Here is a 13,117-nt window from a genome sequence, read left to right as displayed (position 1 = left end):
TCTCAATTTTAAGGATCTCTGGGGTCCTGAATCTGTGTTTACAAAACATCTTGTACAGAATATTGGATGAATCTATGTGAAGCAGACAGTATTCCAACTATTATAAAATTTTGAACATGGTGATTTGGTAAAAAACTAATTAACAGTCTACCAGGACATAGATCAGCCTATATAAAAGATGAGTTATCCCAACTCTGAGCAGACTAGATCAGTCCGCAACCCAAATACACATGTTAACTCAAACTGAAGTCCACTGTTTGCTCTTGTTCCTAAATGCAGCATAATAGCCAAAAAACAGTAAAGTACTATGATTATTTTTTTTATAATGAACATGCTTGTGTTTTGTTATCTATTATGTCTAAGCAGTTTTCTATTCTTCTCTTTTAATTGTATGCTCTTCTATGTAAAATATGCTTTCTCTATGACCCGAGAGTTGATGTTGTAATTTAAAAAAGTTCTTTAACCCAGTCACATTGTTCATATCTCATCCCTTATCATCAGTGGTTGTCTTTACCTAAATGTTTTATGTCATTTAAGGGCAATTTTGTGTTAATGGTATCTGCTATATTTATCCACCACAACTATTTTAGACTTGTCACTTATCTATTGTTGGAGAGACTGTATGCTGACCTCAGATTTCTTTTGTTTTTTGTGTCATTGGGTCATTTTGTTACCAATGTGTACCTTACATCTTGTTTTATTTGTACCAAAAAACCAAAATGTTCTGACTATGTCAAGTGAAATTAGACCTAATTAAGGTGACAGATTGACATATCAATTAGCATGTAGAAAGTCATTAACATACATGTAATACAATTGAATCTATGTAAGGAGGATATAAATAGCATACAATCTGAATTCATAACTGAGAATGACGGAATAAAATTATCAAACGTGTATGATTCAGAATTTTAAGAAACGATCCTGTCAAAAGAGTATAATTAGAGGAAATACATAGCTTCATGTAAGACTTGCTATAATCAGTATAATGTCAAAGTCTTAAAAAATTACCTAGGAGTGACAATTCAAAAAATATTATAATCTGTCAAAAATTATAGAGGATCATAGAGAATTTGATCAAGAATGACAGAATAAAATTATCAAACTTGCAAGATTCAAATATTTAAAGAAAATGATCCTGTCAAAAGAATATAATGAGCAAAAATATATGGCTTCCTGGAACTTGCTATAATGTCTCAATCTTCCAAGAATTGACCTAAATAGTCACAATTTCAAAACATATAATAATCCGACAAAAGTTATAGAGAATATGATCATGCACAAACAAAAGTAAACAAATCCATCCAATATTTAAATTAGGTTTTGCCTACAAATACAAGTGTGTTATTCATGGAGTGAAACAAGAATAGCATTGTATTATAATTCAAATGTACAAATCTTACTCACACAGGAAACTATCATACCAAATGCAAACTGGAAAAAAGATCACCAAAGGATAATGAAATGCAGGGGATAAGAAGCTTCTTTGTTGTAAAGATAATTTAGTTTTCTATATGTAATTAGGGAGCTACCATTTGATTTTAATGGGGGGGCTAGGATGAAAAATTTTGTCCTGCATTTTTTTTTAGCTGTAATCTCTGTCCTGCCTTTTTATTTTTCACTCTAATCGGTCCTGCCTTTTTTTTTTAGTTTATCCTGACTTTTTTTTACCTAAATTGTCGTCCTGACTTTTTTTTTTGCAAGTGTCACATCCTGCCTTTTTTTTTTACTCAAAACTCCTGTCCTGCCTTTTTTTTTCAAATTTCATCCTAGCCCCCCATAAAAATCAAATGGTAGCTCCCTTACAATATATCTCTGATTATATATAGCATGAAAAATTCACAATCAAAACAAATAGAAATGATAAAATTTTACACAATATTTTAAATTTTTAATCGAAAAAAATCAAAATTAAATAAAGTCATAAATGTAATTACCATGTGATGGTTTATCAGATCTGGTTTTCTTTAAATCAGATATCAGAATTCCAAGTTCAAGAAATCTTTAAGACTGAAATAAACTTTTACAGAAAACCAAGCTTTATCTATAGAATGAACTTGTTGGTTATTTTGCACCCCTTCCCTAAAAGAAAAGTCAGCCTGGTGTAAAACAAACTTTGTTTACAGTACAAGAGATAGAAGATCTAAACAAATTGTGTAATGACTGTTTTCTACATCAGTGAAGGAATGTTATCTGTAGAACTATGCCTCTATCTAATGTGTTTTTAATGGTTTTAAAGAATGATCTATTCCAATGGTAATTATAGTAATTAGCAGTAAACTGGTCCGAGACCACCATTGTCGTCCCTTGATTTTCGTTGTTCACAAATATAGTCCCTAGTGTTGACAGTGGGTTACTTGCCATTAATTTTTATACCCCTTCCAAATTTATTTCTCCATGTTCACTGCCTCAAATTGCAAGAAGGGGGTTGAAATTACACTGTAAAAAAATTTGGGTCCAGAATTTTAAAGGAAAGTAGTGATTTGGTCCAGCTGAAAAAGGTTGAAAATGAGCACTTCGGAAGCTGTCAAAAGATTTCAAGACGCCCTAAACATAAAATTGGCCATATTTTGAGTTAGAGGCGATGAAGTTTTCTATAAATTTGATATAATTTGTCCCAAAAGTAGTACAACACACTGTAAAAGTTTCTTTGAGAAAGCGCAGGTGGGATTTTTTTTATTTTCATTTATGTTCTAAAAGAAATGCACTACGAATTAATTGTGTTCTCGGACCTAAGAGGTGAAATCTGTAAATATAGAATTTGTACTCTGGCAACTTCCCTAAATGATTTGATGGTGTCAACTTGTCAAATAGCATGAAACTAAAGGATTTAAACTTTTATTTTATAGAATTTCTGCCAAAACGACCAATTTTGACATTTTATGGTCAAAATAGGCATTTTATAACTTTTTCAATATTGATGCATAAATGGCATCCTGACTTTCTATCTGACAGGTTTTTATGTGTCAATATTTGTGTTTCTATGCCTTTACCGGCTTCTTTTACTTATTTATGAACTCTGAATCTACAGAAAAGAAGTTTATCTCAGATAAAATGTGCAAAATGTGTTGTATGAATGACCCTTGTCTAACGCCTTGTTTGGATGAAGGCAATAGTGGGGAGCTTGGTATATAAAATTTGATGTCCATATTAGAGACTTCACAAAATTTGTATCAAATGTACTTTACAATGTCTATTGTACCTGTTCCATTTCACATACTATATTTCTTTTCTTCTGTAGGATAGCAAGTGGTTTAAATATAAGCCTGTTGAGAATAAATTGCATGAAAGTTTTTCCCTAAAAAGGCAAAAATCTTTGTTTCAGCCCATACTGCTTGTAAGAAAAGTTATTTGCAAGAGTCTTTTTGTGCTCAGATTTGTTGTATCATGTCACATGAGTATAGAAATGATAAAAAAGACACACATTTTTATTTTTTATAGCCTCAATATGCATTTTTAAATGTAAATATGTGGCACGGCCTTAATTGACCCTAAATTTTTTCCAGTCTTACTTGGCCTAAGACCCTTTTAAACTAATATGATATGTTATTTGTAACTTTTCTTTCCATTTAAAGTACTTTAAATACATATGTAAGGATTATTTATAACCAAAAAGCTTCACAAATTTAAAATTGCTGGAAAATATTACATCTTCATGTAAGGCTCCACTTCATTGAAAAACCTGAATTTTTAGGCGCAGGCTCATATAAATTTGACTTATGAATAATTATGCCAAGTCTGATAAATCAAATGAGTACTCTATTGCTTTTAGTACATGATAAGTTATATATTAAGGCATTTAACAAGTATTTTTTTGCAATATTTAAATTTTTAAAGCCCCAAATGTTGATAGTTGAAATTTTTCAATTTTAACGTCAAAATTTTACACGCAAAGATGAGTATAGAACTAAACTTAATGTCTATAATATACATCCTATTGTCATGAAACTTTGTAAGTAGTGTTATAATACATTAAGCTTTGTTCATACCAAGTTTTTTTAAGATTTGTCTACTCTTTCTACCCTATTAGGTCCGAGACCACCATTGTCGTCCCTTGATTTTCGTTGTTCACAAATATAGTCCCTAGTGTTGACAGTGGGTTACTTGCCATTAATTTTTATACCCCTTCCAAATTTATTTCTCCATGTTCACTGCCTCAAATTGCAAGAAGGGGGTTGAAATTACACTGTAAAAAAATTTGGGTCCAGAATTTTAAAGGAAAGTAGTGATTTGGTCCAGCTGAAAAAGGTTGAAAATGAGCACTTCGGAAGCTGTCAAAAGATTTCAAGACGCCCTAAACATAAAATTGGCCATATTTTGAGTTAGAGGCGATGAAGTTTTCTATAAATTTGATATAATTTGTCCCAAAAGTAGTACAACACACTGTAAAAGTTTCTTTGAGAAAGCGCAGGTGGGATTTTTTTTATTTTCATTTATGTTCTAAAAGAAATGCACTACGAATTAATTGTGTTCTCGGACCAACTAGCAATAAATCAATTAACTTCTACACTCTGTTCTACACCTATAATAACAATTTAAGTTATTGTCCTAAGCAGGTCAATTTGTTAATGCTAGGATGACATAGCTCAAAGAGATATTCATTCTTACCAATTTCCTTAATTATTAAGAAAATTCTCAAATGTGTTAGGTGTAGGTTGAAGACATGAGAGCTATTTCTATCCTTTCTAAAATATGATATATTTGCAGACCCTAGGGAAGTGTGTACCAGTGCTATGCAGCAAAGATTTTTCCACATTGGTTTTTCCAAAACTAGAAGGCAGTATCAGCAAAATAAATTTCTACTGTGTATTACATTTTTGAAACTAAAAAATGGAGATGAGCAATACTTATTTTCCAATATTAAATAAACAGCTGCGCCATGAGAGCATGATACGCCCGTCGTCTTGTGTGAAAGTTTTATGCAATAATCATAAATAGTTTCTGAGAAAGTTTTAAGCAATAGCCATATATTGTTTTTGAGATACAGAGGGATATATGAAACCAACCCCCCTCTTTTTTTTCTTAAAAAAAACTAAATATCACTAAAATAAAATTTTGAATCAAAACCAAAAAGTATACAGATCTTTAGATTAATATAACAAAGAAGTGTGTAAAGTTTTAAGCAATAATCATAAATAGTTTTTGAGATACGGCGCGACATGTAAAAAAAACCTCCCCCTTTTTTATAAAATACTAAATAACTGAAAAATACAAATTTTGAATCATCACCAAAAAGTATTCAGATGTTTAGATGAATATAACAAAGAAGTGTGTAAAGTTTTAAGCAATAATCATAAATTGTTTTTGAGATACAGCGCGACATGTAAAAACCCCCTTCCCCTATTTTACAAAATACTCAATAACTCAAAAATGAAATTTTGAATCATCACCAAAAAGTATACAGATCTTAAGATTAATATAACTAAGAATTGTGTAAAGTTTTAAGCAATATTTAAAAATCGTTTTTTGATATACGGTGAGACATGTGAACAAGAGTGCACACGCTGAAATGTCTCGCCTTCTATACTAATCATTGATATTATGTTGATAGTCCTAAGTATAAAGCTTAGTTTTATTACAACTGTCTCATAAACTTAACATTAACCAAGATAACTAAACAAAGACCAATGAACCTTGAAAATGAGGTCAAGGTCAGATGAACCATGCCAGGCAGACATGTACAGCTAACAATATATATAGTTGACCCATTACTTATAGTTTAAAAAAAAATAGACCAAAACACAAAAACTTAACACTGTGCAATGAACCGTGAAAATGAGGTCACCGTCAAATAAAACCTGCGTGACTGACATAAAGATCATAAAATATTTCCATACACCAAATATAGTTGACCTATGGCATACAGTATTAGATAAAAAGACCAAAACTCAAAAACTTAACTTTGACCACTGAACCATGAAAATGAGGTCAAGGTCAGATGACATCTGCCCGCTAGACATGAACACCTTACCATCATTCCATACAACAAATATAGTAGACCTATTGTATATAGTATGAGAAAAACAGACCAAAACACAAAATTTTAACTATAACCACTGAACCATGAAAATGAGGTCAAGGTCAGATGACACCTGCCAGTTGGACATGTACACCTTACAGTCCTTCCATACACCGAATATACTAGCCCTATTGCTTATAGTATCTGAGATATGGACTTGACCACCAAAACTTAACCTTGATCACTGATCCATGAAATGAGGTCGAGGTCAAGTGAAAACTGTCTGACAGACATGAGGACCTTGCAAGGTACGCACATACCAAATATAGTTATCCTATTACTTATAATAAGAGAGAATTCAACATTACAAAAAATTTGAACTTTTTTTTCAAGTGGTCACTGAACCATAAAAATGAGGTCAAGGACATTGGACATGTGACTGACGGAAACTTCATAACATGAAGCATCTATATACAAAGTATGAAGCATCCAGGTCTTCCACCTTCTGAAATATAAAGCTTTTAAGAAGTGAGCTAACACCGCCGCCGCCGCCGGATCACTATCCCTATGTCGAGCTTTCTGCAACAAAAGTTGCAGGCTCGACAAAAAACCACCCCCTGCTTTAGTTACAAAGTGCCGTAACTCAAAAAGTTTTAATCTTATTTTCACCAAAAAGTATACAGATCATTTGACCATCATAAGAAACAACTATAATAAGTTTCATGAAATTTGGATAAGTCATTCTCAAGTTATGGTGCGACATGTTTACGCTGGACAAACGGACGGACACCGGACATTTGTATAACATAATATGTCCCGTCAAAATTTTGACATGCGTATAAAAAACTAGAATGTGTCCATTGTACACAGATGTCCCACTCGCACTATCATTTTCTATGTTCAGTGGATTCAATTTTCCATTTAAATTAGAAAGATCATATCATGGGGAACATGTGTACTAAGTTTTAAGTTGATTGGACTTCAACGTCATCAAAAACTACCTTGACCAAAAACTTTAACCTGAAGCGGGATAGGCAATACAAACGAACCAATGGATGGACGGACGAATGGACACACAGACCAGAAAACATAATGCCCCTTCTATCACAGGACGGGCATTAAAAATGCTAAGAAACCCCATTTCATAGTTAAAACTATTATTAAACATATTCTTATTTCAATATATCAAAGAATGTTAGAAGCCAGCAATAACTTTTTCATTAGGATGAAAAAAAGGAAAAAGTTGACAGTCTAGCTACAGACCTATAGCAATCGCATGTGTTTAATGTTGTTGTTGTTTAAGAATTAAGAGAGCAGTTAAGACTAAACTGCACTTGCACTGCACCGGTCTACATCAATAAAGAGATGTAAATCATGTTCCTATTTTTCCTATATAAACTATGACTAGTCTTTTAATGGTCCAGAAATTTGATGATTTGACATTAAAAAAATACAATTAAACTGATGTTACATTACAATGCAGAAAGTGTGAGCTATCAAAGTCAACTAAATCCCTGTCTAATGATTAAATCTACACTGCAATGGGTTTCAAGTGCACAAACCTTTGCCAAATTTAGATAGAAGATTTAAAAAGTTAGGTAAAGAATTCCATTCATTTCAGTACTTATGTGACAATCAGGAATAAAGTATTACCTGGCTTGGTTACCTGTCTACTTAACAGCTGACAATTTTACATCTACCATTGATATATTAGGTGTTATATATGCATAATTTTTACAAGGAAACATATAAAAACACATAACTGTGATAAAACTACTAAAGATTTATAACCAGCTGCACATATTACAAGAAAAGAGATAAAACAAGGCTCACAAGACGATGACTTTTAACTTCTGAATTATAAAATAATAAATTTCTAATAAAAAAATATGGAAATGTGGACATTAACTGAATTCAAATACTTTAAATCTAGCTTCTTCCTGTTATAAAATTCTAACATTAAGTCCAGCATATAATTATGTACTAAGAAAAATTACATGTATCATAAAATGATCTCAGGATTTGCTGCTTAATAGTTTCTTTGATCATGTAGTAAAAATTTGATGCTGTTAAAATGATGAAGGCTGAATGTTTTCCATAAAATAATTTAGGTAAACTGAAATTGTGTGCTCTTCATTTTTAAAATCTTTTTGATTTAGGAAAACCATAAACTTGTCTCTGTTAACTATTTGCTAGAGGATAACTGCAATAAGTTCTGATTTACAACAAATTTCCATATATATAACAAGATAATTTCCTCAAAAACTTTAACACAGGTTGTGCTTTTTGATGTGAAAATATCTTTTTAAAACATCTAATTCCAGTATACCTTTTGATATGATTGCAAATTTTACAGAGTTTTACAAAAAAAATAATCATGCTTTTAAATCTGCATTATGATGAGGAGAACCTTTATTCTTAAAATTAAGTGAACTTAAGCATAATTTAAATAAACAGTGGAGTCTAAATCTTTTAAATAGGACCCGTGACCTCTACTTAACCATTGTCCTTTGATCACTTAAATTAAAAGAAGGAACCTTTCTCTGTTTAAATTATGAAATTTGAATAAAACCATGAGGTGTTTTTTTGAGGATTTTTGAACTTTTTTACAGCAGCAATATCTTGTTGCATCAAAATTATTAGCAAAGTTTCAATGAAGACAAGGTTACCTGAATTTAAATAGAAGGACCAGTTTGCCTCTGCAGGGGACCTTTGAGGTATGCCCCCTTTGCATCATCCACATTTATTTGATAAAAATAATGACTGTAGGATACAAAAATCCGTAAACATTTTCAATAATTTCATCTAGTCCTGCTGGATGCCTGAAGGTCATAAATATAGACTTAACACAGTAAATAAAAAGAACAGGAAATCTACCCAAGAAATATTGATCCTATGGATCAAAATATTTCCCATTCATACATACCTTATCTAGACTATTATAACATTGATTAAACTGTTTATAGCACAGTATAAATAGAAAATATTTAATTTTAAAGAGAGTAAATTTTAACATCGCTGATGATCAGTTAGCTAACTGGCACCTGTTGTATATCTTTTATATTTTCATTTATTTTGGTCTTCTCTTTATCTTTTTCCTTCTGAATTTCTCAATCATTTTTCCCTGTTAATTTTCTCATTCTTTTTCCCAGAGATTACAAGTATTATTTTTGCCATGTCCACCCTTTCATGCCTATCATCATTAGGCATCACCCCTTATCCCTTTGCAATCCCTTGATCACTCTTTTTTTCTCCTTTTACTCTCTTCTCTTTCCTACTAAATGCCTTTCTCCCATTTTTTCTCATTTCTTTTTTAATATCTTGCAATTTACTCATTGCCTACATTTCTTTCATTCAATATCTTTCTTATTGTCAATTGTCTGTCCATAACAGGAGTTCATAGGTTGTATCCCCACATGGGTCATATAACTTTAATATTAGAATTTGCTGTTTCCGCAGCAATTACGTTAGGATTGATTGATGGTTGCTTAATATCCAGTAGCAAATATTTCATGTATGTTCAGGTCTCATCTCATAAGGAAAAGCAAAGATTGGTTTGTTCAGAGCGAGAATAGCATGTCTGTTCATGTTAATTTGTCTTCCTGTAAATTGTTACCTTATAAGTTAGCACATCAGAGGTCTGACTCACCATAATATTTAGAATGGAAAGAGAAATGTGTCAAAGAGACAACAACCAGACAAAAGAGTAGAAAACAGCCCATGTCTACCAATGGGTCTACAACACAGCGAAACAGTCCTGCACCATGAAATGGGCTTCTACTGGTCCATAAACAAAAATATGTACAAGTTCAGAGAAAACTCAGAAACATATAAATGAACCAAAGTTAAAAGAAAAAAACAATGCTAGACTGCAGCTAGAGGCGGGAATGAAGCCAACAATCAAACTTCCTTTCCTACTTTCAATACCTTATAAATTGCCACCTTGATATATCCCCTTCCTTATTCTTCCACTCATAATTGGTTTCCCTTACTTATCCTTATCCTTGCTATTACAGGCCCGTAGCCAGGAATTTCCAAAATTGGACTAACAAACTCGACTTTAACAGTCACAATTCAAACAGAACATCGACTTTAACAATGCTTATTTGTTTTCAAGGGGGGGTTCGTCCGAATCCCCCGAACCCCCCTGGCTACGGGTATGTATCATTCTATCTTTTCAAATCATTATTCTCCATTCTTATGAAGATTCCCATTTCAACAAACAAGTACTTTGATAATTGGAACAATAGAGGAGAATAAAAACAAGGCAAACTTCCAATGACATGTCAATATTTCAATTCTTTATGAAAGTTATTATGTACCAGTAGCTTTATTTCCTATTGGGACTTGTTTAGATCTACATGTGTGTATACACTTCAACCAATACGAATGATGAAATAAATAAGGTACATGAACTTTAGGACTGCAATCAACAAACTAGCTACTTAGGTGGTCTAAAACAATGTTCATGAAAAGTAAAATTGAGATACTAATTAGAACGTAAGGAGTTTATCACTACCTGCACTTGATTTAGTAGTAGGTGTATAACATATACTGTAAACTCTTAACGATAACAAAACACTAAAAAAAGATGTAGATATGTATACCAGATGAAATCTAAACTCTTTGATGATAATTCTTAAGTTTTATATAACGTGCAAGAGAGATAAATTACATAAAAATGCATACATGTAGACCTTAACACAATAAACAGACACCTGTCTATCTTGAAGACTGTATCCTGACCTCTATACATGTCTTTTGGTTATTTTTGTAATAAGGCTGCAGTCTGATAGACGTTGATTTACATCCTTTTTATTCATATATATTATAATGTTTAAATATACATGTACCATTATATAGGTAGTTTTATGTTTTATAAATGAGCCACATTTGCTTTTTTATTAGGAGAAAACAAAAAGTTGACATGAAAATATACGTGCACTTGGTACACTGCTTGTAAGAGAATGTCACTTGTCATTTAAGGACATACAACAAGTTACTGAAATAAAGAACAAATTGATCTTATAAACTGAAGATTGGGCACCTGCCAGGTTTCAAGTTTCTTTAGTACATGTATGGAAATATCTACAATATTCTATATCGCTTTCATGGTACATGTTCTTGTATTACAGGTTTTGGATTGCACAAAAAGAGACAAGAATATCGGTGCAATCAAGTTGTACAGTAAATGCACAAAAGAAAATTCAAGAGTCCATGTATTTTTTTTAGATCCTTATATGTTTATCAAATCCTATTATGCAAGGACTAGTATTTCTTTATGGAAAAAAACGTGATACATGTATAGTCTAAATTTGTTTTCTCTGAAATTGTCTTACATGGAAAATGATGTTTGAAATTTTTGAATCCTGATATCTCTTCTAAATTGATGCTGATAATTCTGAATTTTTGCAGGTATTTCTAAATCAATTAGAAATTGTGTACACAGAAAGGCAAGATTCCAGACTGTAACTAATACATGTATGTTGTAAAGATGACATAATTGTCTGTTAAAAGATTGTAATCAAATATATGTACAAATGTATCAGTAAATTAGTAAATTTTTGAAATAGATAAAATCAGTTGTAAATAAATGCTTTTAAAAGCTTGGTATCTCATTCAAACATCTTCCAGGAAATGATATTTGCAAATTCAGTCAGTGACATCCAATGCTCATATTTCATTTATACCATCTGCACATTGAAATTGTAACTTAATTTTTCCTGGACCCTCTAAAAACACAAACTATTTTTGCCAGTTAGTTGGTTTGACTCAATTTTATTTGTGATTATTGAACAAGTGACAAAATTATGAGATTAGTTTTAACGATTTCAGAAAATTTCCCATACAATTAATGCTATCAAAATTTACAAAGCAAGTTTTTTATTTTGCAGAATATATTTTGTCACAGTTTGCGCAATAATAAAAACTTTGACAACATTTGTGAATTTACAATAATTGGATTGATGTTTGTCATTTAAATATACCTTTTTTCTTTAAAATGGAGCAATCCAGAAATGGTTAGCATTATGGGAATGACTCTGTTTTGGAAACTCTGACTTGTCCTGGCAGTGTCATTTATGAAAACTTTGGAGACAAGATCTTTGTAATGTTTAAGGATAAAAGTTAAATATTTGAATTGCTCCATTGAAAACAGGACACAGTGATAGTGTTATATCACTTGTAAGACTAACTGTTGTAATCAAAAGCATTTTTAACAGATATAAAAATTGTGAAAAAAATAAAATTGTATTGCGTTTATCCCCTAAATAAATCACATTTAAAAGGTTGTGCAAAAAATGATAATATTTCATGGAACTGAAAACCCACCCGAAATTGGCAAGTGCGCAAACATTATTAGAACAGTTCAGGAATGTTCCCATACTGTTATTTCATTCTAACAAAGCTAAACTTTAACCATGGTGATGCATATATTTTGTGGTTAACATATTTTTATTAAGGAATATACAAATACAATTAAATTGATATGGAAAAGCCTTCATACAGCTTATGTTAATCGATCTCCTGCATAAATTCTTGGGCTATCTCACTTTGATCAGCTTGTATAAATGCAAGGTTTGACATAAATTTAAACACAAAATCTTAAGTCCACTTATTGTACATGGTATATATATTTAAGATATGAGATGTATGAAATATCATGAATTCCCTTTCTCATACAGTACTAACAACAATGGCCAGTTTTTTCTTTCTCTCAAGACATTTCAAAATCAAAACCTTTATATCAGGGTACTCTGATACTAATGAACAAATTAATTTTAATTGGAAATTTTGTTTTCACTGTATCATTCAACTTTTTGAACAAACAAGAAATTAATGTAATATCTGGAGAGAACACTATAAGTGTAGAGTTGAAGTATTCATAATAATGTTGCGATAAAAGTAAAATGACCAAAATCAAGAACTCCGAGGTGAATTCAAAAACCAAAAGTGTCTTACTAAATAGAAAAATTAAAAGCTCAAACTTTTAAAACTAATTGAAAAACATTGTCATATTTCTGACTTGAGACATGCATTTCCTTGTGTAGAAAATGATGGATTTAAACTTGGTTTTATAGCTATCTGAACCTGTAAATGGCATAAGCAGGCCCGTAGCCAAAAATTTCCAAGGGGGAGTTCGTTGGACTCATGAACTCG

General features: G+C 31.5%; 1 protein-coding gene across 4 annotated transcripts in view; it reads right to left on the bottom strand.

Annotated features, from left to right (window-relative positions):
• The window catches only part of LOC139516870 (apoptosis-stimulating of p53 protein 1-like), a 73,776-nt gene that overhangs the window by 43,114 nt on the left and 17,545 nt on the right, over positions 1-13,117 (bottom strand). Inside the window, exon 1 of one of the 4 annotated variants that reach the window (XM_071307252.1) lies at positions 1,938-2,127. The exons of the other annotated variants lie outside the window; for them this stretch is intronic. Coding sequence (XP_071163353.1) covers positions 1,938-1,940 — 3 coding nt within the window. The 5' untranslated portion in view covers positions 1,941-2,127. Of the gene's footprint in view, positions 1-1,937; positions 2,128-13,117 lie in introns of those variants that run through there. 4 annotated transcript variants of the gene reach the window in all.

The sequence above is a fragment of the Mytilus edulis genome, chromosome 3, assembly GCF_963676685.1.
Source record: "Mytilus edulis chromosome 3, xbMytEdul2.2, whole genome shotgun sequence".
NCBI lineage: Eukaryota > Metazoa > Mollusca > Bivalvia > Mytilida > Mytilidae > Mytilus > Mytilus edulis.
The sequence above is the reverse complement of the archived record's forward strand: the minus strand, read 5'-3'. Positions and strand labels throughout refer to the sequence as shown.